The sequence below is a fragment of the Pavona decussata genome, unplaced genomic scaffold, assembly GCF_977016875.1.
Source record: "Pavona decussata unplaced genomic scaffold, jaPavDecu1.1 SCAFFOLD_6, whole genome shotgun sequence".
In the NCBI taxonomy this organism is placed as follows: Eukaryota; Metazoa; Cnidaria; class Anthozoa; order Scleractinia; family Agariciidae; genus Pavona; species Pavona decussata.
In genome coordinates, this window is record NW_028145430.1 from 1,975,403 (window position 1) to 2,001,844 (window position 26,442).

The 26,442-nt window shown below is 38.1% G+C and overlaps 1 protein-coding gene across 3 annotated transcripts in view; it reads right to left on the reverse strand.

Moving 5' to 3' along the window:
* The window catches only part of LOC146489125 (uncharacterized), a 119,347-nt gene that overhangs the window by 21,852 nt on the left and 71,053 nt on the right, over positions 1 to 26,442 (reverse strand). For all 3 annotated transcript variants that reach the window (XM_085105818.1, XM_085105810.1, XM_085105801.1), the window contains exons 25-38: positions 25,275 to 25,431; positions 24,666 to 24,862; positions 23,935 to 24,225; positions 22,354 to 22,647; positions 20,348 to 20,501; positions 19,791 to 19,984; positions 19,018 to 19,320; positions 17,603 to 17,896; positions 16,063 to 16,216; positions 15,320 to 15,513; positions 14,170 to 14,463; positions 13,140 to 13,448; positions 12,201 to 12,354; positions 11,393 to 11,583 (exon numbers count right to left, since the gene is read on the reverse strand). In XM_085105818.1, coding sequence (XP_084961944.1) covers positions 11,393 to 11,583; positions 12,201 to 12,354; positions 13,140 to 13,448; positions 14,170 to 14,463; positions 15,320 to 15,513; positions 16,063 to 16,216; positions 17,603 to 17,896; positions 19,018 to 19,320; positions 19,791 to 19,984; positions 20,348 to 20,501; positions 22,354 to 22,647; positions 23,935 to 24,225; positions 24,666 to 24,862; positions 25,275 to 25,431 — 3,180 coding nt within the window. The remainder of the gene's footprint in view (positions 1 to 11,392; positions 11,584 to 12,200; positions 12,355 to 13,139; positions 13,449 to 14,169; positions 14,464 to 15,319; positions 15,514 to 16,062; positions 16,217 to 17,602; positions 17,897 to 19,017; positions 19,321 to 19,790; positions 19,985 to 20,347; positions 20,502 to 22,353; positions 22,648 to 23,934; positions 24,226 to 24,665; positions 24,863 to 25,274; positions 25,432 to 26,442) is intronic.

Below are 26,442 nucleotides of genomic sequence, written 5' to 3' on the forward strand. Positions count from 1 at the left end.
CTTATTTGAAAAAAATGAAGCGACATTTTTAAAAGGAAGCATTTTTCATTCGCAGTAGAAAAATCTTTGAATCGAAAGTTCGGTAGCGTTACTGACCAATATATATTGCGGCTGCTTTTATAGATGGAAATTCTAGAGTATCCGTTCGCTCTGATGCGGAGTCCAATTCGTTATTGTGGCTGAATATTATTGTGTTAAAACAAATAATTGGAAAATTTCTTTCCCTCTTTCTTTATCACTGCCATGGATAAATTAAACTAGAAATAGGTTAACCGCAGCAGATTTCTACATTAATCTGATTAAAAGTTTCGACTGTTATGTTAAACTGCATCGTTTGCGTGAAATATACGCGATAAAGCACACGCACACACAACGACAATAACAACAACAAAAAACAACACAGAATTCTGAAAGTTTAATGGAAAAAGTAATAACAATAAAAACCGTAACAAATTTAATGAAACCAAGATAGTGGTCAATACTCGCGTTATTAATAATGTTATTTTGCTGCGCTTTAAAATCCTGAAATATTCTTTGTGTGAAGATAAACGTAATTAACTAAACAGATTTTTGAACGTGGCAGTTTTGGACCTATGAATAAATTGAATTATTATTACACCGGAAAAACAGTTAGGAACTGTAAACAAAACGGCGAGCATGGAAGTTTGCTGTTCTTTTAAGTCGATAGTTGGTGGGCCATGTTCGTTTACACGCAGAGACAGAACAAGGTCCAGAGAGATAGTACCTCTGCTGTCCTGAGTGTGTCCTGTACAAAGAATATTGACCAGCACAAGTCATGTTATGGTTTTCAAGATGCAGCGAACGAGGGCCATGTTTTCAACGGCAGAAACTATCAAGACAATGACGATTTGGGCTTAGCTGTTGAGAAACATCTATCACCAAAGACACTTATCGGGCCCGGTAAGTTACCAGGGGCCCGTTTCTCGAAAGTCCCGGTAACTTCCGGGCCCGTTAACTTATCGGGGCCGTTATCGGGAAACTTTACCGGGCCCGATAATGCGTTTCTCGAAGCATCCGTAAACTTTCCCGATAATTTCCGGGCCCGGTAAAATAGAAGCTTCACGCTCGTTCGAAAGAGAAGGAGAACGACTTAGGACTACACGTAATCCATTCGATTCATTCTAGAAAAGCACGGTTATGGATAAGACAAAACTGTCTTCATGCTTTTTGAAGGACAATACAATACGTTCTAAGTTTAACTTTTTCGTGTCATTAAAGGGGGGCAGCCAAGAGAGATCACTATTTTGCATCATGCATGGTATCGGCCATTACTTTCAGGAAGCTCCCTGATGCGAAGTAGAACCTGAAAAGGATTATGAATGTTATCATCATGAATTCTTGTTGTGAGCATCAAACTAATAGTCAGGATCAGTATATAATTCCTTCAAAGTTGTAGAAGAGATGAAGCTAAGCAAGCTATGGCGACCGCCGGGGAAACAGTGTCTGCGTGGTGTCCTATTTTAACGCCTATTTCAACAGTTCGTACTGATACAAATTTACTTTTAGCAGCCTTAGTATAGAGAATATTGGGAATAAGGAAGGACCTTATACAAGTTTTAAAATTGAATAGCCATAGTTCAACTGGCGTGATTTGATCGTCTTCTCCGGCAGACACCAAGCACTATTTTTACCGATCCGAAATCGGCTTTTGTATCATACAACAAGGCTCGATCAATTGAAATGCGACTGAAACTATTTTTGCGAAAAGTGGAACGATTTTTAAGTTCTTTATTCTCATTTATCTATCGTGTGCAAGCTTCTTATTTTTTATCCCTCTAGCTAATGCAGCACTAAAACACTGCATTTGTGTATTTCGAGGACGGCGCACAATTCGACTCTTATCGCGATCGCTCTGTTTATATCAATGGTTATGTTTACATTTATCTTAGTGCAGCATGTCAGATTTCTAACTACCTCTTTCTTATGAAAATTCTGCACATTACAAGAAAGAAAACAATATCGCTTGCTGTAGGATTAGTTTTGCATGACAGGAACCCATTTTATGTTAAAAAGGAAGCCATTTCGAAGTAATAATGTGCGGCGAGTGAGCCGTGCTTACATGACAAAATATTTATTTTTACTTCCACCGTTGGTCTATAATTTATAACAATAAAATAGTAATAATTTCAAATTTATATAGCACCAATATGCAAACACCCTAAGCGCTTTTCAAACATCTAAAATAACACTTACAGCAACAACAACAACAACAACAATAGTACTACGCCTGTCTTCACGTTTGCTTCCGGAGCCAGCGGGCAGCTTCTCGCTTTATTTCTCCACAATTCGTCTCCAAATTCATTCACGAGCCACTCGATTCTCACTCTTGAAAGCCTGAATCTTTCTATGACTTCACAGTGAGCCATGTCGGCCAGAATTGGTCGTCTTTGACAAGACCGAGGTCTTCTAACTAAACAAAAAAAGTCCGCCTCCGACCGCCATTTTGTTTAGTGTCGCAACATTTGCGATTTCCCGGTAACTTTACGGGAGGTCACGACCTCCCGTAAATTACCGGGCAAGTTACCGGGAAATTTACCGGGATCGTAAATAACGGGAGTTTCGAGAAACACCCGTAAACTTATCGGGGACTTAACGGGCCACTTACCGCGCCCGATAAGTTACCGGGGCTTTCGAGAAACGGGCCCCAGGGCTTATAAGCCGCGGCAGTTTACGGTATTCCTGGATAAATAGGAGAGAAGGTAGACACAGAAATACCAAATGTAGGAGCTGTAGCATGTCCTTGTTGCTACAGAGAGGAAAGGACTTCTTTCTGGAGAGAAACGAAAAAGAAGTAAAACAGAACATTGTGTCAACAATATTAAGTCACGAATGATTTAACTTTGTTGGTCTTCGAATATAATGTGCCCGTTTCTGAGTATTTATTCTGCGTGCGAAAGTATGGAAGCAAACGGACATTAGTTACGAAAACTAGTCCCTTAAAATCGTCTGTATCCCCATTGAAACAATGAGACATTGCGGAAACATATAAATCTTTATGTTGACACTTCCGGTTTATGGTTGTCACGCAACAGTGTAGCTTGCGAGTTGTTTATTAACAAAAAAAAAAAAAAAGAGAAAGAAATGTTTATTAATTCGTAAACTGGATTGTTTTGTTCACTCAGAAGGTAAGAGTACAGAAATAACCCCAGTGCGGGTTAATGAAGAATTCGATGCTAAATTCTTGTTGAAACGTGCATGGAATGATCATGAAATACTAAAAACCTCGTCGTCGACACACTAATATGCTTGTATCGAGCGGGAATAGATGAAGAAAATAGCCAAAACTTATGTTTTGATTCTCTGTTCGCTTTTGTGGTTCGCGGTCACCAGCTATGTCACGCCATTGTTTACAATGCGAATGCCAGATTTTCGACAGGGTAGGTGATAAATTCGAGGCCCTGCGGGTCACTTAAAATAATTTACCCAAAGTTTTGTTTTCATGTTATGATTGATAAGTACACAGTGAAGCCATAGAAAGTCATTTTATGATAATCTAAGTTATCGCCCGTGGGTAAAATTGCCGGTATTTCAGTTCGAAAATTTGGTGGTTAAAAATTTGCATTTATAGCATGTTGTTCTAGATCTGTTTCGGGCATAAAAGTAACCTAAGTTTTGAATGTTTTTCTGTAGAACAGAAGATGAAGACCTAGAAAAGCAATAGATGTTATTTCATGATCCGTGACTAGCTGTGGATTGATACGCGGCCGGCCAAAGTTAAGGAAAATTCCGCCCGACCGGAAGCGAATTTTGAACTCAACTGAACTGAAAATCGTTTTTCGCTTGTTTACGCGTAAGGAAGCCGTATTTGGAAAAACTAACTACAGTCCGTTTTGTTTCTTACTAAGGCCTACCTATGAGCAAAATATGAGCTAAATCGATTTTTTGACTTGTGCCACCAAAAGTTGATTTCGGTCGATATTTGTGGAAAGCCGCTCTTAAGAGTCAATGTTTGAGAATTAACCGGGCAAAATCTGAAAAAGCTGAAAGATGGGGGTCGGCCAAATTATTCCATACTAACATCATAGATAAGTTAGGTGGACTTATGGATAAATTTACTAAAGTTTACTCTTGAAGTGTTTTGGTATAGGAGATATGAGATCCACTCTCCATACCCCCCTCAGGTCCTAGTTTTTCTGGTAAATTTGACCCAAATTTGACAGCCAGCAAAAACTGTAAAATTTAGCGAAAGGAGTTCGTGTTTTGTCCTTAATATAAATGGTCATAGAACTTCTTGTAAAAAGCCAGAGATATGCGAAATAAGCAAAAGTCTCTCTCTCTCTCTCTTTTTTTTTTTTTTTGGTTTTTTCAACAGCACAGGTCATTTGTGGGTCAAATAAGGATTAAAGCCAATATAGAAAAAGTTAAGTCTCTAAAGCTTACTAGCTTAGGATAGGTCATCGGTGACAACACTCGATGCAGTTCCGTATTCTGGCGGACATTGCTTCCGTGAATTTACTCCCTTTTACTCTTCTAAGGAACGAAATGAGGCAAATAATACAAGGTACGAGACAATATGGCGTCGTCCACACGTATCCGGAAATTTGTGAAAACGCAATTTTTTTTTACGAATACGGCTTGCGTCGACACGTATCCAGCGTATTTTCCGGCCGTATCCGGAAATTTTTGAAAACGCTCTCCAGAGTGGAAATTTTTTTATCCCATACGAATACGTATACGTGTGGACGGTCGTATCCGGAGATTTTCAAATACGCTCTCGTCATTCTCTTGGATCCGGTCTTCACGGCGAGCATTGTAAACAAACATGGCGTACAGAAAGGTTGTAGCTTCTTTGTTAGTTGCTCTGATTTCTAGTTTGATATCATGCGTTCAGATAAATGCAACTGTGATAAATTTACACAACCAATACATTAGAGATCGACAGGATGTTTTGAGATTGTTATCAATGAACAGTGGGCATCATAAAGTAAAAAAAAGAGCGAACCATCACCGAATGCAATTATGGACGCGACCAGGAAGGACAAGCACATGGTGGGACAATTTTATCAATGGCGCAATGATCGAAAAAGAATGGAGAGAGAATTTTAGAACTGTGCACTAGAACAAATTAGAAAATTTCTGGATACAATCGGATACGTGTGGACGGCTGAAAACGATTCGAATACGCTGCGTGTGGACGCGAAAATTTTCGGATCCGCAAAAAAATATTTGCGGGAAAAAAATTTCCGGACACGTGTGGACATGGCCTATATATTTCCTTGAACTAACAAATTCTCGAACTAGAATGTGCATGAACTTACTATGAACACCCCCGCCGCCTTCCATGATCGTGCTCGTTTGTTACAGTCAATCCATGTCACGCGTCACTATTATTTCCGAGAATAAAATGAACATGCGTTCGAATTCCTTTGTAAAGCTCGGCATTTGAATGGAATGTAGAACATTTCTCTGGAAATCTTTCCGAAAAAGACGCATTAACTGACAAAAAAAAAAAAAGATTCAAAATACTTGAGAGACAATTGTTATACTTGAAATACTTGTGCTGTAATGTAAAGAAAAATTCATAGTTTTATACCGTCAATAAATTAGGGAAATTTCTACGAGAACTCTAAAATCTCATTGCCGACATCAAAACTGACATGTAAATAGGCCTTATCACGGTTTTCGACGCCATTTTGACGAGTAGGCAAACACGCTTGAAATGGAAATCCGATGTCAAATAATTTTCATAGAACATTGCTGCTGAAAAATTCATGAAGTGGAAACTTTTGGCATTAGGAAAACGATTTTAAGAAAAAAACTTGGAGGGATGTAACTGTGCCAGAAAGGGTCCAGTCGTGTTTTGAACTTTCCATACATTTCCCTGTATTTTTTCCCGCGAACTATTTTTAGTAGCAGTTCACGGCTGGTTCGCTTTACAGACAAATGTATGGAAAGTTCAAAACAAGACTGGACGCCTTATGGTACAGCTAAATCCCTCCAATTTTTTTCTTAAAATCCTTTTCCTAGAACCAGAAGTTTCCAATTCATGAATTTTTCAGAAGCGATGTTTTATGAAAATTATTTGACATCGGATTTCCATATTATTCCAAGCATGTTTGCCTACTCGTCAAAATGGCGTCGAAAACCGGGGGGGGGGGGGGGAGGGGTGTTCATAGTAAGATTATGCACATTCTAGTTCAAGAATTTGTTAGTTCAAGGAAATATATTGTCTCGTACCTTGGATTTTTTTTTTTTTTTTTGCCTCATTTCGTTTCTTAGAAGAATAAAAGATAGTCAATTCACGGAACCAATGTCCGCCAGAATACGGAACTGCATCGAGTGTTGTCACCGATGACCTATCCTAAGCTAGTAAGCTTTAGAGACTTAACTTTTTTATATTGGCTTTAATCCTTATTTGACCCACAAATGACCTGTGATGTTGAAAAAAAAAAAAAAAAAGAGAGACCCCGACCCCGGCCGTGACCCCGGCCTCGGCCCCGGCCCCGGCACCGGCCCCGACCCCGCGTTTTACTGACACCCGAAACAGTGTCATGGAATTGTTCTACCTTTAAAATAAACTAAAGATGAGTGACGGAAAATGTGCGCTTGATATTTAGAAAAAAGAATTTCCTTGCAGATCCCCTTTGGGTTGGAATTTCCTTTTTCCTATAGATAACTGCCTTTTCCAGGGTATGTTTGCTTTTGCTTCCGATCTTTTGTTTACTTATTTTGAACTTTGCTAGTTCCGTTGGTCTGTCAATGAACACATGTTTTGAAGCGAAATATTCACCTTAGAGCCCTCACTGAATACGTCATTTCCTTTTATTAAAAGCGTTGGACTTATCATTCCGGCTTGTCATGTACACCAGAAGGCCCTTAGGAGTATGCGCTTTTTGGTTAAAAAAGCTGCTGTTGAAAAGTTACATAACAAATTAACAAAAAAATAGTTTTGGCTGTATTATCTCCGCTTTGATACCTTGATAAATAGGATAGGAGATGGGAAGGAGGAGCTGCCGGACCGTCAAGAACGCTAATCAGAGAATAAGCAAATAACATCACGTTAACGTAGAATCTGCAACGCCCAACTCTTAACCTCTACTGGGATCATCACAAAATTGTCTCTGGGTCGAATAAATAAAGAAGTTATATATCGGTCCAAGGGAAAAGTAATCTTGCTATTAATTCAAAACATTCACCTTAAGCTTGCCTAGGGGGTGGGGGGGGGGGGGATTTACACTCTTGTCATCGTTCTTTGACTTCTTTGCGTTGCTTGAGAATGAATTACTTCCAGTATAAGCTTTGAATATGTGGTTTTTAGTCAAAGTTCCACATGGATTTTTTCGCTTCACAAATGAGAAATGGCAAGTAAACAGTTTTACTATGTTGTTAAATTCTCAATAATGAGATTAATGTGTTTCTTCGAGCGAATACGATCTTATAAAAATAATTTTAGGAGCCTTATTTGTTTGTCGCCATCAGCGACTGTTTCACAATGAGTGGTAATAAGCATTTTGAATCGTTCAAGTAACTGGTCGAAAGCCAAAGATGTCAAAAATCAACATTTTAAACCTCAAAGTTTGCTATGAGAAGAATTGACCTCTATTGACCTCTCGTTTTCGCCCCAAAATTTGCTGTTGAATGTAGGTTATTTCTGGTGTCATATCAGTCAGATGTGAACGACTTACCGCTGTGGCGAAGATTGTTTTCCTAACGTTAATTTCTTTATAAATTGCTTCTCTTGCTCGAATTGTCGGGTTATACGGGAAGTAAAATTTTATTCTGTTGGAATTGATCAAAACGAAGCCATGAAAAAGGCGATTTAACCGGAAAAGCGGCGTGTTACTGTTAGGTAGATGTAGTACCGAAATGAAATAAACAAGCACAGCGGGAGCGATGCGCATTTTTTTATAACAGGGGTTTCAATAAGCTCTGTCTTTTAAAATGCTAATGAAATAATCTTAGTTCAGAGGAATTTTCGGCGGCTTCTCGTTAACTTTCTCTGTCTAGTAATGCGAGTGGACTGCACGTTTTCCTTCCGATGTTTTTCCAATAAATAAATATGTCAAAACAGTTCACGATTTCCTCTTATTGTCTTTACGAGTTCGATAAGATTGTCGTGACCTACGACGCCTTATGAGCATACTTTGGTGATAAAACACATTAAATATAACAGGAACACTGCTGGCAGACGAATAAAGGAAGATTCGTTGGGATGTTGGCTCTTTTTGCACTATAAAATATTCGCCGGCGGATCGCGGAGTTGCGAACCTCACGGCGTCCACAGTCAAATGAGCTGATCGCGGGTGGTCTCGCGTTGATAATATAGTTTGCCCGGAAGCGTGCAAATCCCCCCCCCCCCCCCCCCCTGAGCTTGCCTCAAATTTTGAGGTAGCATCCTCCACTTTCAATCTGCTTGAATGGCCTTTTCGACAAGTGTTACACAGGGCTGAAACAATATTTGAAATGTTGATTTCAATTGAATGAGATGTTTGTTATCGGATCCTATTGAAAATGAAACTTGAAACTCCTGGTATATTTCTTCCGACACCTGTTTGTTTACCCGACGAGGATTTTTTAATTGTTTTGGTTTACCTCTGTGAGATGGGTGAGAACAACTGGATTTTAACTTCTGGTAATGTGTTGTTAATTCGTATTTGTGCTTTGGACATTTCACGGCTGTCTTCCTCTGATAGAGAATGCAATCCGGCGTGATTGATTATGAGAATAACATCAGCCTCGTTAATCCGTGTCCCAGAAAGCCTCGACTTCGATCCACTGACACCCAGATTAGTTAGATAATCTGTTAAATCCTTTCTGCATGATTTTAGAGGAATAACATAAAGCCCATTTGGCGCGTATGGTGTTGGACCGTGTTGGACTGTCAACAGTTGAGAATGAGCAGCTCATTTTGCTTTGTACATTACACTTCTGACTGCAATGTAAATACTGTCGCAAAAGACTGGAGCGAAGACCATATGTCATGTAATAAATGTAAATATGGTAAGAACAAAATTGTCATAAAATACTTTTGTACGTGTATAGTCTCTTACGATATAAAATAATATGACGTTATTTCTTCGGATTTTTTTTCCCTTTGTATTGAAACAAATAGAGTTTCTGCAAGTGAATCTACAAACAAGACTTCCAAATTACTCTTGTGTTTTTGGCTCTTATTTGATTCGTTGTAATCCCTTGACAGTACAAGACAGCTTGACCCAGAAACTTCGCCTAATCGAAGCCCACAAAATACAAATTAAATTTCAAAACAATTTTCCCTGCCCAGCAAGCATAACAACATGTAGGCCATTTAATAAGCAAGGAAAATGGTTGTAACCCTCGTTGGTACCTTCATTTCCCAATAGTTTGTTATTCCTTGCCACTTACGGCATGAGCCTAAACCAGCCTTCCTTAAATCAAAAAGCTTACTTATGAAAAACAGCGTGGAACAATCATCCATGGCCAGCCTTGGCTAGCTTCTGGCTCCCTTACAACCAATCAACTAGTTCCCAGTCTATCCCGAGTGAACAAATTCAACATGGCGTCGTTTTGTTTATTTTCGCGTTTTCTTAATTTGCTTTTCGTTGAATTCGCAAGAAAGGGGATTTGAATTTTTTGTGGAACTAATTTGATCAACTGAATATTTTTAACTTAAGACAAACCCAATGCGAAATCCAGGAGCGGCTTAAACAGCACATTGATTGCGTGGTGTCGTGGTGTACATGACATCGTGTAGTAGGAGAAATGGAGGTGATGTAGCATCTTGCTATTTGAATGGCCCAAAAAGATTATTGCTGATTTTAATAGATGGAAGGTAAGAGTGTTTGGTTTTGGCATCCAGTTTTTGCTGAAGTTTTAGTTGTGTGTTCTGCGTGAAGTCGAAAATAGCTAATTTCTTGCTCATTTGCAGATACGAAATATAGGTATTCCAAAACTAAATATTGTAGAGTGATTTTTGCTTATTTCGCATATCTCTGGCTTTTTACAAGAGGTTCTATGCCCATTTATATCAGGTACAAAACATGAACTAAATTGTACAGTTTTTGCTGGCTGTCAAATTTGGGTCAGATTTACCAGAAAAACTACGACCTGAGGGAGTGATGGAGAGTGGATCTCATATCTCATTTACCAAAACACTTGAAGAACAAACTTTAGTATATTTATCCATAAGTCCACCTAACCTGTCTATGATGTTAGTATGGAATGATTTGGCCGACCCCGATCGTTGACCACCTGCCTGGTTTTCTCAGACAATAACTCTTAAAACGTTTTATTTCAAATGGACGCAAAATACTAATAAACTTGTCAAGTTTCCTTAGATGTACCTAAACGAGACCTAACATGTTTTTTTTTTTTATTTTTAATGAAGTATGAAAGAAACATTGCAGTTATATATTGACATATTGTTTTTTTTTTTCGTCCGCAATCGTGAAATCGATTTTCAAACAATTTTTTAAACTTTCTGGCAGTTCTTTTACATTTTATGTTCACTGACTGCGAGTGATGTCCGTTTGTCTTACTACTAGTTTTGATGCTCTTATTCTTTTGTGGAGAGCTCGAGATCTTCAAGATCAAGATGGCCGTTGTTTGGAACTGTAATATTTATAATGTGACCGAATGGGGAAAATAAAGCTTGTTGTTGTTGTTAAAAATTGGGATGAGCTACTTTACGCAATGCTGTCAAATCCTTTTTGCGGCAACATAACAGTCAAGGGAACGTTTCGTGGGGATTTTGACCTCTTTTTGTGAAAGTGACTCAAAAATACCTATGGTATAGCTGCAAGACAGTTCCATAACACCGAGAGAAAAAAGTCAATTCAGCTGAATTCTTGGAAGGAAAAACTTGTGGTTTGTTAAGGCAAGGTATGGAACGCAAAATGCAAGAAATTGAGAAAAGCTAGCAAGTTACAATCCATTCCTACACAGTCCACCAATGGCAATCATGACCGTTTTTGTACACTTTGGAGGTAATTTGTAGTTAAACTGGTCCGTCATTTTAGATCTCCATTGAACAAGGCTTTTTTTCTGGATTGACACCAAATGCCCGTGGCACTTCCCCTTTTTAAAACATAAGGAGACAGGGTAGGTCAAATTGTTAGTTGTTTTTAAACTGAATCCGTACGCACTGCTAGGTTATCCGATGTTATCAATTCTCGTTGCGTTCCTTAAAGAGGAACTCTTTTGCACTTGGATAATACCTTTAAATTTACCAAGGGTGTGAACGGGAGATGGTAATAAAATTTTAGTGAAATAAAACTGGCTAAAAAAAGGATCCGTATTACAGTGTTTCTATTTATCAGTACTATGCACGGCCTGTACTTTCATAGTTTACAAGAAACATCAATACGAAGGGCTATTATGATGGTGTAAAACTATAGATTTCTTATCTTCCGTTGGTCAATCAGTAATACACCTGAAAAAACGTGTTCCTTACCTGAACTGAAACCGGTTCTTAAAACGAACAGAATTTTGACGCTGCTTCGCCGTCTGTTTAGGTAGATGTTTGTTGTGATGTTACTGGAATTCAGGAACGAAACCTGCACTATTGATCCACGATTGAAAGAGGAGCAGCCGTTCTGGTTATACTCTAACATCCCATTGCCGTCGAAAATCTTCAAGTACTCGCTATAGGGATACAATACACAAAATATAGTTCAAAAATTTATCCCAAGAAAGTCTTGTTACTCGGTTACATAAAAAATTCCACTATAATTAATTAATAAGGACTTATTCGGCGGACGAGGTTTGCAAACTGCACCAATTGCCCTTAACAACTCCGTATGCATTTCCACTTTTCAAATTTCGTTAAGCATTTCTAGTTTTTTTTATTTCATGTCACAACATACCGCAAGGGAGGTAGTTTAATTATTGTTGAAAAACTGCTTCTTTATTAGGGAGACGGAGTTTATTAATTTTCGCAATAAACATGTTAGAGTATAAATTTATTTAGTGCGTAGCTTTGACCATAGCGTCAATTTCACCGATATACAGGGACACTTATCGCAAAGGAAGGTTTATATATGCCCCCCCCCCCCTCCACAAAAAAACCGCGTGTTCCCGTGTAATGGCAGTCTTAGAGTAGAGTAGCAATATGATAAAGTCCACAATTCAAAGGGAGCGTTAAATTGCGAAATTGAACCCCTATATTACCATTGGAATTGACAGATTCATTTAGGTATTTGTCGTAAAAAATAAAAACAAGAACTCGAATACAACACACTATATAAGGCCTTTACAGGTACCTGCAATAAATAATGTTTATCGTCTCGATCATAAATATGGCCACAGCATTAGTTATTCCAGCATTCCCTATTGTCCAAGAACAGTATAAGGAACTGTAACTCGCTTGTGTCACATCTATTAGGCCAACTGATTGGTTAACAGTTGCCCTGCAAGCTGAAAAGAGGACAAGAGTGATGGTTTACTAAAATAATAACCATTAGAACAGAAACTGTTCATGGGTTTTACTGTGAAAAATGGGGAGTAAGAAAAGAACGTCAATTATTTAATTAATTAAGTAATAATTAAGCATTTGACGTTCTTTCTAACAGGACTTAATTAATTAATTAATTAATTAATTAATTAATGATATAAAAAATGGAACCCCTCCAATGCATGCACAGTCTCTATACAAAGGATAATGTACGATGTATCAAAACACTTAGTTGTAATGCATGCAGTACTTTAACAGATTTAATTCCACAATGCATCTGTCACTTCATAATGCGAAATACAATTAAGTTATATATGTTTAATATCAGTATAAATCTATTAGTGTTCTATCACTAGTGCTGTTCTCTTATTGGTTACGCTACTCACTATATATTCTGTTGTAGAAAGTGACTAGAGTTCAAAATTTCTATCCCGTGATAGTTGATTCAGGTCCCCCCCACCACCTTATCTGCTTTTGCGCGAAAGAAATTTTGAGCTCATTATCTTATTGTTAGGTAATATAAGTTTGCGCAGAATCACTCTAATATTTCCCGAGATATTCTGATTTTGTGATTTATCTTTGTAATGAGACGATTTGTGACGTCATCCGAGATATAGAGAATTTCAGAAACGAAAACGCAATTATTCGTCACTTGAAAAAGCCTTCAAATAAACATAACTTAGGCACTTTCAAATAATTTAACTTTTTAAACAAAGAATTCCAATTGAAGTTGTTATTAAAGAGCTACCTGTGGTCACGTAGTAGCGACTAGAACGTGTTCCTTCTCCTTTGGATGTAAATGCAGACACAGAAACATCGTATCGCTGCCCAGGGTCTAGTCCCGTGAAAGTCACGTTTGTGGCGTAAGGATTGTAAATGGTTGTGCTGCTTCCGTTGGATGCAACAGGGTTGGAATAGTACGCGTTTTTCTTGAAGTACACTTTATATCCCAACAAGCGCCCATTGTGATATTGCTGAGGAAGAGGACTCCAATGGACTGTAATCCGTGTCGGTCTTACATCAGTAATGTTAATATTTCTTGGTGATCTGCTCGGAACTGCGGAGAAACAAACAGAAGGGAGAACTCAATAGTAAACAAAATAATCGTCTCTCCCAGGTTGAAGTCACTAAAGTTTTACATCGCGGCGTTTAGACTGCTTGCTGCTTTTCTTCAGTCATGAGGCGATGAGGTTGTCGTATTACGCTTCACCATTTTAATATACGTTTCATATCTCGGATATCGGCTATGATTGCGTGATTTACTTCCATAATTTACAGAATTTACATTAAAGAATCAAGTTTAAATTTCAAACTGTTCATGAATTCACATTTAGAAACGAAAAAGAAAGAAAGAAAAAAGAAAGCAATCTTTGTTAACTAGAAATTGGAATATACCTACATCAAACGTGTCAGTTAACAATCATCAATAATAACAAAAAAAAGTAATAAAACAACTATAACTATTTCAAAGTTACAAAAAATTGGAAAAAGCATCTATTCAGTAATAGTTTCCTCACGTGATCACGTCGCAAAAAATATATTTGCAAAATTTATGGGATTTGCTGAGTAATTCTGGAAGAGCATAATGAAAAATCAGTCTTATAGGCATTTTGGGGTGAGATATTAGTGTTATTATGCTCCGATTACTCCATACAAATCCTTCTAATGTTGTTTCAGTTCCAAATCAGTTACTTGATTGATGGGTGTGTGGTTAGGTGGATGAGTTGATTGGTTAACATTAGCTAAATAGTTATTATTGTATATGTGAGTGTACTTACCACCTTCCTCCGTCCAGGCTACCAGCTCACTACCATTGTAAGCTCTCCCTTCTTCATCTACACCAATGACGTTGAGTCGATATTCTCTATACGGCGAGAGTCCATAAAATACATCAGAGAAAGTATTTTCCGATCGGACGTTACCATTCAATATACTGCCGTTGCTATTTTTAATAACAACAAAATAATGAAGAATTCTTCGACCAAGCACCGGTGTCAAGTTTTGCCAAGATATCCTTATGCTTGTGGTGCTGGTGTGTCCAATCAACGCACTCCAGTTAGCCACCGGTATAACTAAGAAAAACAAACATACTGCTGTGAAAGAGCGACAATGACAAGGCAAACACATGAAACCTTTTGGTAGGTGCATGCGGAAATTCCATGTATAGCCTTCAAACAGCATCTTATCAAACCAAAACGAATTAAATTCGAGGTGCGGCTAGAATAGAGCAAAAGAGTAAAATGCTTTTTGAAGTTGGTTACCAAGGCAACTTAACACGTGATAAGAAAACAATAGCCCTTTTCACGGTTAACTCTGCTCATTTGAATTACAATAAAACTAGCATGTATGTGAGGCAATTACGGGCTTTTTTGTAGTTTTAGCCCGAAATTGCCTCGCATCCACGTTGGATAAGATTGTAATGCAAATGAGAAAAATTAACCGTGAAAAGGGCTATTTCACGTCAAAATATGTCCAAGTCACCTTTATTTTCAAAAATTTTAGGAGGCTCTAAACGCTTCTCAACCCTCCCTATCTCCCCCTCCTACAAATAATTGTAGGAGGGGCTCGTGGAAAAACGAAACATATTAATTCTTAAAAGTTAAAAACTAAAAGCTTATGACAAATCCCCGAAATATTGCGACATAAGCTTAGTATTTGCTAAAGGGGCTAGGTGACGGTATTTTGGGTAATCGTGTGCCTTTTTGTTAATTACTAGCTCCAAACGTGACTGCGATGCAAAATTCAATTTTTTTTTTATGAAGGACGGCCAAAGACGATAACCGAACGTTATAGATTGCACCTTACTGAGGATACTTGGAGGTTTCTTTTCCTTCCATAACTAGTTAAATGTGTTGAAATTACCCAAAATTACGTGTTATAGCCCATTTAAAAACCCGGCTTTGATAAAGTAATTAGCTATACCCTTACCTGACCCAAGACCCTGTTTGACAATTCCGTACTGAAGCTTGAAGCGACTGTAGCTACGTGTTAAGTAAATTTGGAAGTTAATGCTGTCCCTTCTGCCAAAATCAACTTGTAGAAATGACTGTCGGATGGATGAGGAATAACCGCGTCGACTATAAACGAGTGTGCCATTGCCATCAGTTATCCTGATATACTCACTTGAAAAAAACAAAGAATTAAAAGTTGTTAGCCAGACAAAATAGTTGTCGTTCTTTCCAGTAAAAGCAAGTAGAATTTTATACACTGATTAGTTCAGAAATGGGAACTATGAGCAAATCATAAAGTGATGGAATAATATGGACAATTATTACACGTTTCTTTTTCACTTTTTCAGTCTCCCTGCGCAAGCAGCGGACTTTACTTCCATCCATCCACCCACCCTTCCACACACAACTATCCATGCATTCATGCATCCATCTATCCATCCATCCATCCATCCATCCATCCATCCATCCATCCATCCATCCATCCATCCATCCATCCATCCATCCATCCATCCATCCATCCATCCATCCATCCATCCATCCATCCATCCATCCATCCATCCATCCATCCATCCTTCCATCCATCCATCCATCCATCCATCCATCCATTCACCCATCCATTCATGTGCAAAAGTGGTACTTGACACGTAGGCTGTTTTAATGCAGTTTATATATTTTCAAAAAAACAAACAAACAAACAACAACAACAAAAACACTGCGTACCCGTATGAGAGATACAGATCTTGAATCCAGACTAGAGAAACAGCTTGACTAATGCCCATGTTAAGAATGACAAAGTTGCAACTTAAGTTACGAGATCCTCTATTGCTGCCAATATGTAGCTGTCCAAATGACTGATTCACGTACCCTCCACAACCTTTTTTTAAACAGAAAACAATCACAGATTTGGTTAGTCAATAATAAGAGAAACGCTGTTCCTGTTTCTTTGTTATTCAATCCGGTCAAAAGAAACGGTTTACTATACGTGCGCATTTCAAAAAGCTTATATATCGCTGCAGCACAAGCGGGTGATTTTCACTTGTTACATGCACCTTGAGTTGTCCGAGCTCCAATTGTATTGTAACTTTATTTAAACACGTAAAAACATCAGTATAAAGATAATTATAATTATAATTCTAATTATGTAAAATACCGTTTTACATGATTGCCGCGTGGGAGTATGAGATAGACGTTGGGTGATTGATTTCGCTTTTAAACGATTGAAAGGATCTAATTGCTGACTTTTTCAGGACGATTATTCCATAACAATGCCCCAATGTAGCAGATCTGATAAATGGGCCCACCTGATTCAAACACAAGATGTTTCAATCGAAAGAGAAAGAGAGATAGGCATCTGGCACGGGTAAGAGGCTAGTTTTCAACTTTTAAAGCTGAATAGAAAAATACTAGTTTAAGCTGGATCATGTAAGTTTTTTTTTCCTTGTTGGTGTAAATTACGTTTGCTTCATAAACGTAACCTCCAGTGGTACTTTCGATTGAACGGACAATTTTATTCCTGTTTATGAATTGAAAATCGGTATTTTCAAAGCAAAAGAGGACTTTTGTCTTTTCGCACCGGTGAAGGGGAGTTGGGGGCCAGCAATAGAAGCTATGACAAATGGGCTTAAAGTATAGACATTACGTCCAAAGCCGTTTCCTTTGAGATCCGCAACGGGAATTGAAGACGTCTTATGACGCGGTATTTACATCATTATTGCTAAATGGAGGCCAGCTTGGATCCACCATCTTGGATTTCTGGATTTCCTCAAAACTTCAGGAAAGCGCCAAAATTAAGCGAAGTATAATCGAAACCAATAAAGAAACACTAAAATGATATAAAAACACTAAAGCTACCATAGGGAAAGTAATTTTGGCTACATTTTAAAAAGGAATTCTACATCTCATGACAAAAGAAAATCCCTGTCAAAAACTGGTTGCTATAGTAACATCAAAGTCAATGAACACTACCCGACAAAGTCATGTTTTTCAAGATAAATCCCAAAAAAACTACTGAGATTTCACGGCGTTTGCGAAAATTTTCAAAAAAAACTTATTCAGGTTCAAAGTTGCCGCACCCATAATCAGTCATCCGCCCCCCCCCCCCCCCCCTCCCACCTCACCCCAACCATCCCCAGTCCAGATAGGGTTAACAATACCATGGTTCAGAAGATATTAAACAGTATACATTTATCGCCTATCACACTAATTTCCTTTTTCATCTTTAAGGTGAACAAAAACAAAATTTCTTTTCCCATTGCAGTACCTGTTGTAATGTTAACGTAGGGGGACCTTGGCCCTGTTCCTATTGATGTGAACGCTGCAACTGATATCCTGTACTGGTGTGCTACCTTCAGACCTGTTACAACCAGCATGATGTCATCTGGGCTGCTGGAGTTCACGGTTTTTGACCCGTACCAATATGGATACTCGGTATAGTATACTCGATACCCCTGAAGTAGGCCATGAATATACTGCTGAGGAATTGGATTCCATCGTATCTTCAATTCGCCGAAGTGCAATTTAGTGACCCGTACATTCAATGGCGCAATGCTAGGCACTGAAAGGAATCAAAACACCCTCGCATTACGTAAAATATTTCATAAACACTTTCCTTCTGTACTAGTGGTTCAAACAGCTGTTACTTCTCCTAGGCACATTTAAGGCAGTCTAAGGGCCTGATTGCAAGGAAGAGGGGTAACCCTGCAATAAGAGTTACCCTAAGGCGTTTAGAAGGGTCCAAAGATAGCCCTGCATTGCATGTGTAAAAAAATATAATAATAATAATAATAATAATAATAATAAGAAGAAGAAGAAGAAGAAGAAGAAGAAGAAGAAGAAGAAGAAGAAGAAGAAGAAGAAGAAGAAGAAGAAGAAGAAGAAGAAGAGGAAAATGAATAGACAGCTATTAAAATTGTTGCCTTTAAAAATAAAACACCCCCCACTCCTACTTTCTAAGTTCGATAGCTGACTCCTGCAATTACAAGTGAGTGATTTTACTGGGACCAAGTAGAACTAATAGTCAAGCTTTCCAAATCAAATAAACTTAACAATTTAAATTTCGTCAATTTGATTTTACCAGGATGTGTTCAGCTGTTCTAAATTCAGTCCCGAGCTTTACTTACACTACTTAGCTCTAGAAGTAAAAATACCGATATTAACCTCATGGTATATGTAATGACCGCAACAACAATCAAACATTCCACATTTTGAATTCGTAAAATACAAAAAAGACATGAAGAAAAACGGCGAAAACAACCAAATAGTGAAAACGCCCAAACGGAGAAATCGGATAAAACGGAGCAAACGGAGAAAACGATGCAAACGCCGGCAGGACGGTAAACGGAGAAAGCGAAGTAAACGATTCAAAAAATATGGAACGGCTAGAAACATAAGAGATGAAAACTCGCCGAGAACAGTAAACATATTAAATACACCGAGAACAGCGTACGTCTACGACTCGTCGAGAACAGCGCAGTACTACTCGCAAAAAAGAGGACGACAACAGTAAAACAGGCCTATTTATGGGCGAAATGTGTAGGAAACGCTAAAGGGTGCTAATGGGCAGAATAGACGCACCAGAAGGGCGTACATTAAGCGCAATGAAAATGCAATTGGCAACGCTTAAGTGGTGGTGTTGATTGCCCATTGACAGATTAGTTGCTACAGTATATACATTACCTCCTTCACTGGTCCTTGTTAGTGCAGCTTTTGTTGAGTACATATATGTACCGTTTCCACTAGCTGTTATCACAGCAATAACTTGCACTTCATAAAACTGGTAGCCTTTCAATACACTTCCGGAGTTGTGCGTATTATTCCATTTAGAGACTTGGAAAACCATGGTAAGGTTTATGTTTTGTTCTTTGTATTTCACCAAGAATCGTTGCAGAGGGAAATTCAATGGGAAGTCCTGCCATCTTATTGTTAATGATGTTGACGTCATGCTAGTTACAGTAATGTTCCAAGAAGGTAGAACTTGAGCTATGAGGAATAACAAATAATGGAAGCGTATCTTTATTATTTCATGAGATAGTTAAAATACTAATGGCTACAAACTCATGATGCCTTTACAGGGCAAACTCCATTTGTATGCTTGGTCTGTCAAGTTACATATTTCATAAAGTCATGTTTGCACGCAACAAATCTCCAGATATTTTAAGAATGGTATTTGTCAGTGGAAGTGTAATCTCACAGTCATCGAGAGCCTGACCGTTGAATATTGCTCTCTAGTGTGTTTCCTTTTTAACAAGTAGGAGTGAATGAGTAAGCGATGCTAAATCGGAAAAAATGACAGTTAAGCCTTATCTCTTGACAAGGGAATTTCTAAGCTATCTTTTCCTGACAGAATTAAAAAGGAAAATTAGTAATAGAACCCCAAAAATTAAATTTTCGCACCAGGTGTTTTTAATATTTGGATGGTGTCTCGAAACCACTATATTCAAACTTCTTACCTGAGCTAAAAGAATTATCCAGAACTGTGTACTGAATTCTGGCGGAGCTATATCGGTACAAGAGTAGGACCACTAGTCTTATATTGTTTCCACCACGAAAAGGAATTTCCAACTTTAACCCACGGGAAAGTGAATCACATCCTCGTTGTCTAAACACCTCAGTGCCATCGCTGCTGTAAATCTTGATAAACTCACTGCAATCACGAAAAACAGTGCCCAGTTTTAATCCATAGGGGAAAAGCATTTCTTTGTTTAACTACCTTTCACGATTCGTCATTCTTCGATTCCTGTCGGTGATACTACCTTATTAGACTTAGTTGACGTAATTTTAAACTTCTGCGATTAAATATCGTTAGATTGTCATCTTAAACTGATATTCAAAATATATTGTAACCCTGTTTTTGTGCAAAAGGAACAGAACGTTTTTCAACATGTTGACGTAATGAACGAATCATGACACGGAGGGACGATAAAATAGGCACAGAATAATTGAGTTATTATACAAAAAAATGTATATATTTGGGAAAAATTAAGCAAGCTTGGAAAAACAATCTTACCTGCAATGCAATAGGTTTATGTGGTGGAAGGCGATCTGAACAATTCCTTGATTTGAGCCTGCACTATAGACTAGAATACTGCAGTTGAGATTGTCGTAGTCACTGTGAGTGAGGTTCAGCCACCCATAGGACTGGTTCACAAAGCCTTCACAAACTTGAAAAACAAACAAAAATATTTGTCATAAATGGAATGAAAAATGGAATCTGTACTTTATATGAAAAAGCCAATCCGAGGTAAATTTTCCTTTTTTCGCTTTTTTGTAACATTGACATTAAGGCAGTGTTGAGGCTACCCTCAGCAACAGAAAGTATGCACTGTCACGCTCTAAAAAATAAATAAATAAATAAATAAATAAATAAATAAACAAACAAACAAATAAATAAATAAATAAAGCGAAAAACATCCAGTGGATGGAGACAATTCTTCAAATTTTAGGCTTTTACTTTTCCCCAAACGTCAGATTTCCGTCGAAATGTTTTGCAGAAATTTACAGAGCCCAGTACGCCATCTTGATGTACCTCCGTGGAACACCAATATGGCGGCCATCTGGAACTTACTTTGGCTATCTAGCGACTGACTAGCAGTACTGAACACCAAAACCACTTAAATAAACACTTTATCTAATGTTCTAACTTTTAAAAGGCTGAAAATAATGAGATAAGCATATATTTTTCAACAAAGTCGACCGTAGCTCTTTGTCACGTAACTCCATAACCGTGAAATTCAAACTGTTCTGATTTCCAAACGAAGGACGCTATAGAACTGTAAAATTGCAAACAGTTATAAATAGACGGCCTCTTATGGCTAATGAGGATAAAAACTTTGAAGGGTCTTTAGTTTTGGATTTTAGAAAATTATGACGTTACACGCAGTCCCGTCATGCTTCGGGCTCGTTTTCCTCCTTGATCGTGTTTGAATGGAAGCGTCTAGAGAAACCATGTGCTTCAGACCTGTAGCGTTCGATTTCTCTGATTTACCCACTGCATGGTAAGATTCTAGCTCTGATGTAATGTTTTCGGAATCCTGTTTAGTTATGAAGAATATATTTTTGTTTAGGCTTTACGGCATCCGTCAGGAACCCAGGACGGAAAATCGAAATTAAATGTTTGTCAAGCGTTCATGCGTCAGTTATTAAAACTGTTGCCTGGAAAACTGTGTTAAGGTGGCCGAACACAGTTTGGGCGCGCTTTACAGATTCTGTTAGTGATGCTACTAAGCGCGCGCTAGGGTTGTGGTACGTAAATACGGCGGTCGATAAAGTGATCCCTCAATTTCACATGAAATGGATAATAAAGGTAAGTTTTGATCCTAAATAACTAAGTTTCTCGTTTCTGGACTCTTTTTCATTTCTTTCCGAGCAAAAAGTCATTCACCAAGACCTTTTGCATGCTTTTCATCTTTGCCATGAAACCCAATTAAAGCCACGCATGCGCATTTGACCAAAAAATTGCGACTGGTTGTTTTCGTGGAAATGAACTGTTTTCTAAGGAACCGCTCATTAGAATTTCGTAAAATTTGGCATGTAAATAGTTCCCTAAAAGCGTAACTCGCCTACAAAGAGAAACCTAAATCTAACATAGGGTATCTTCACAAAACATTAAAATGCAAAATCAATATTTACAGGAGATCTGTCTGTTAAAATTACATGAAAATAGTGCAACTGTGTCAGTGTTTTGTGAGTTTATCTGGATACAAAAAATGGAATAAATCTAATGAGTACATTTTCTAAAATAAAGGAAACCTACAATATATGGACGTTGAATAGTTCGCTGCGTTGCCATGGAAACGGTACTTAGCTCGACAAGACGTACGAAAATCCATTCTTTCTTAGTTAGTCTTACACCATACCAATTTTGGGCGCCCAAAAGTACATAGTTTCCAAATAACGTCTTCTAACACCTGTACACTAAAAAACTGTATTCGGCCACCTTAAAGTGTTCGTCCCCAGGATAAGAAGTTTACTCATGCCTTTGATAAAATCATGAATTTTTAGACGTATACACACCTTTAGTGCTGTAAATATAGGATGATCGAGGTCCCTGGCCTCTTGAAGTAAAGGCTGATGCTGATATTTGATACCGTTGCCCTATTTGGATATTTGGTAGTATAACTCGCGTGACATCTGAGTTGTTTGTGTTAACAACACGTTCAGTGTAATAGTACCCAGTTCTTTTGTAGTATACTTTATACCCCAGTAGACGGCCATTGATGTATTCTTGAGGAACAGGGTCCCATTGTACCAAAAACTCATCTAATCCGTGATTTTCTACTTTAACATTCGTGGGAGCCTGGCTAGGAACTAAGAAAATAGCACAAGTGTGAGATACAGTTTATACAAACGCAGACTTTTTTATATTTTATCGCCCGGTCTACACTAAAATGTTTGAAACGCTGTTGCAAATAGAGACTTCAAAAACGTTTTCGGCAATGGAGACTTTTGACAACCGCCCAACGCATTGGTTCAGTGAAAACCCTTCGCTTTTAGTGTGGACGGGGGAAACAGAGCCTTTTGAAAACTGTGACGTAAATAGCGTCACACAACACCGATTCTGGTCCAAATTGGAACCGGTTTGCACATGCGCAACCAGTTCTTTGTCGCCGACGTTGTTGCTTAAGCTCCCTAATTTATGGTTTCAAAACCCTTGTGGATGCATGTGTAGTTTTGGATCGAGTGTTGCCATCTTTGCAAACTCCTGAAAATGTAATGTATAAACAACTTGCGATCGATTTTAGCTCTTGCGGCCGTATTCCGACGGAGCTTTAACATGTAATAAAATATGAAAATATGAAATATGAAAGTTCTCTGATTTTTTTCTTGAAGCGAATAATGTATCGAAAATTGAAATCCGTCCAAGACTTGCCATATGATGCAAAAATAAAAAAAAAACAAAACAAAAGCCTCACGAAGTCCCCTGTGAAAAAAGTATAAAGTTCAAACTTAAAAAAAGGCTTACTTTCGTCTTTCTCCTTCCAAGGTGTTTTTAAACTGCCAAATTACTGGGCCACACTCTCTAGTACGCTTTCTAAATACGTAGTAAATAACCGGTTGAAAATAGAGATCCTTTAAATACAACATGATAATTTGAACGGTGAAGCCGATCGCTCATTTCCCCGGTTAAACAAACTTATGGTAACGTTCAAAATGCTCGTCTAAAAGACGCTTTCTGGAGGATAAAGCCGTACCGTATGGCCCATTTGTTTCGTTTTCAAAATGAATATGAATTACGTATAAGATTGACTTTTGTTATTAAATTTAGCAGAAAAACTAACATCGAAACGTCGAAATCTCTCCGCGTTAGTTTTTCTGCTAAATTGAATATGAATTAACTACTCTTATACACTCTAAAGAGACTTATTGACCGAAGCATTTGTGTCGAAAATGAGCTCGAACTTACAATTTCTTCCGATTTTCCACAATGGCACGAACCGATTAACATAAATTTTGCGCCAGAAAAAAGTGAGACATTTGTCTCACTTTTTTATTTTTGTCCAGGCCTCGCTTTTTCGCGTGGACCACGTGATCCGAAGCGGATTGAGGTGAAAAACAGAGAGAGGCCTAGGAACTAGGCAAGGCTGTGATACTTACCTCCCTCTGGTGTCTGTAAAGACACTGTATTGCTGGCATAAGTAGAATTCCCCTTGTTAGTGGTAACAGCAAATACCTGGACATCATAAGTTGTGTAACCCCTCAGCAGGCTAGTGTAGTGCGTGTTACTATAGCCACTGACATGGAAGAGTCTACTAACGCCATTAGAGTCTTCTTTGTATCGCACAAAAAAGTAACTGACAGAGAAAGACAGCGGAAAACTGGGCCACTGCACCCTGGCTGATGACGATGTGATGCTGGAAACTGTTATATTCCAAGATACAGGCTCCGCTGTTAACAAACAAACAAAATGAGAATTTAATAAACGAAGGAAGTTACTGCAGCTATAGGCAATCCGTTGATTGCAACAGAAAGCAGAACTATTTTCTTCAATTATTTGTGTAATAGGACGCGAGTAAAACAATGAAGGTAGAACGAAGAGTTAGTATTTTAAAATACTGACACAAACTACATCGCCAACAACAAAGTTATTATGCAAAAACTATTTGTTGACAAAGATCTAGATATACTTTATCATTTAGTTGGACTGAGATACTCGAAATGAATAGGCAAACAATTGTATATGAACAAAAAATGAAACAAAAGAGCAAATTCAAAGACAGCAAAGGAGATTTTCGTAGTAAATCAGAAAAGAAAGATAATATATTAAGATAAATCGACAATATTATTGGGCAATAATTATAACTTGAATTAAGTGTTTATTTTCACACCTGAATTGAATCCGTCCTTGAGTATGTTGTACTTAATGCTTACTGCACTCCACCTATATTCCAAGGAAACATCTAATGAAAAGTGGTTTCCAGGTTCAAATGGAATTTCCAGCACGGTCCCGTACGGTAAAGATGATCTGCATCCCTGTTGATAGAAAACTTCAGTGCCGTCTGCCTTGCGTATCTTTAAATGTTCACTAAGGAAGAAAATATAAGGCACTTACAAAGCGACCAGAATATGAGAATTGTCAATACTGATAGGTATTAGCTTTGATCACTGCTGTTGTTGTACTATCAAAATTCTCATGGACAATTTCCATATTCTGTTTAATCCCCCCACTATCCAATTGCAGCTGCCTCAGGAATAATTGTTGCAACCGCCTTCGTTTCAGGTCAACCCAACTGCAACATATAACCTATAACCTATAACCTATATTCTATGCACTGAGTAGTGCCTGTGTAACCGGTAATATCTTTAACGCAGCATCACGCAAAGAACAAGATACTTTGCCAACTGGCTGATTTTTATTCCATTTGTTGTGTCCTCCAAGTTATAGTCCATGAGATAAACATATATTTTTTTTTTACTGAAAAAGGACTTAGTTGTACCTGCAATATGTCAAGTATACTCTCTGCAGTGTTATTATTGCCACTGCCTGACTTATGCCAGCATCTCCAATAGTCCAGTTGCAACTTAGCTCCCCTTCGTCGCCTCCTTTTTCTTTTGACAGCTCCCCAGAAGATTGGTTCAAAACACCGCCACAGCCTAAAGATCACAAACTGACTCTTGACACTGAATTTTCAAAATAGCCGACACCATTTGACAGTAAAAGAAATGAGGAACAATGCTTATCTTCTAGTGAAAATGTAAGCTATGAAAAAACTATTCAACTACTGCAGCATGAAACCATTGGTGAACACGTCAGAGACATTATATATAGATTGATGGATTAAAAGCAATTGACAACATAATGTGCAAGGTATCCTTTGACTGAAAATAAAAGAAGTGCCACGTCCCATTAACGAAAAAAAGTAAGTTATAACAATTTTAAAAACAACAACAACCGTGTTTTTTTGTTGCTGAACAACAAAAAAACACTAACAAAACAAAAAACACAAACGTTATTTTACTTGGAACACATTGCACACGCGCTAATAACATACCCACCATGGCTAATCCAAATACCAGTGAAAAGGTAAACTTATCACAAGATAATCATAAAGCGTATCAGTTGCACAAAACAAACTGAAGAAAAAGTGCAACTATTATGCAGCCATCCGTATTCTGTCCTTGAGATTTCTGTCTAGTTGATTTTTAGTGGCGGTACCCAAGCCCCTTTGTGGTTCACGCGCCCATGGATCACATGGCCATGTGGTTACCGCGTAAATTTCAAGCCCCCAATGTGTCTCTTTTTCAGAAGGAAAGCAAACCTTTTTTGAAACGGTCAATCGCAAGAGTAACTTCTACAAAATACTCGACAGTTTGAACACAGAGTGAAAATTAAGAGTTCGCGACGAAGAAATTGCACTTCGACAACAACATGTGTTAATTCCAACCGAAGAGAATCTGCCTTCGCGCGCCCGGGAATCCATGTCACAAAAAAAATACATATTTGATTGTCAATTTTGAATAAAATACTTTTTTGATTGGCCGATTTTTTGTGTTCCTTACAGTTTTCGCAAAATTCTGGAAGAACGTGCTCCGCACGGGTCAATAAATACTCTTCAATCTTTCGTACGCGTTCGCGTTTGAAATGTGAATAGACGCTTATCTGAA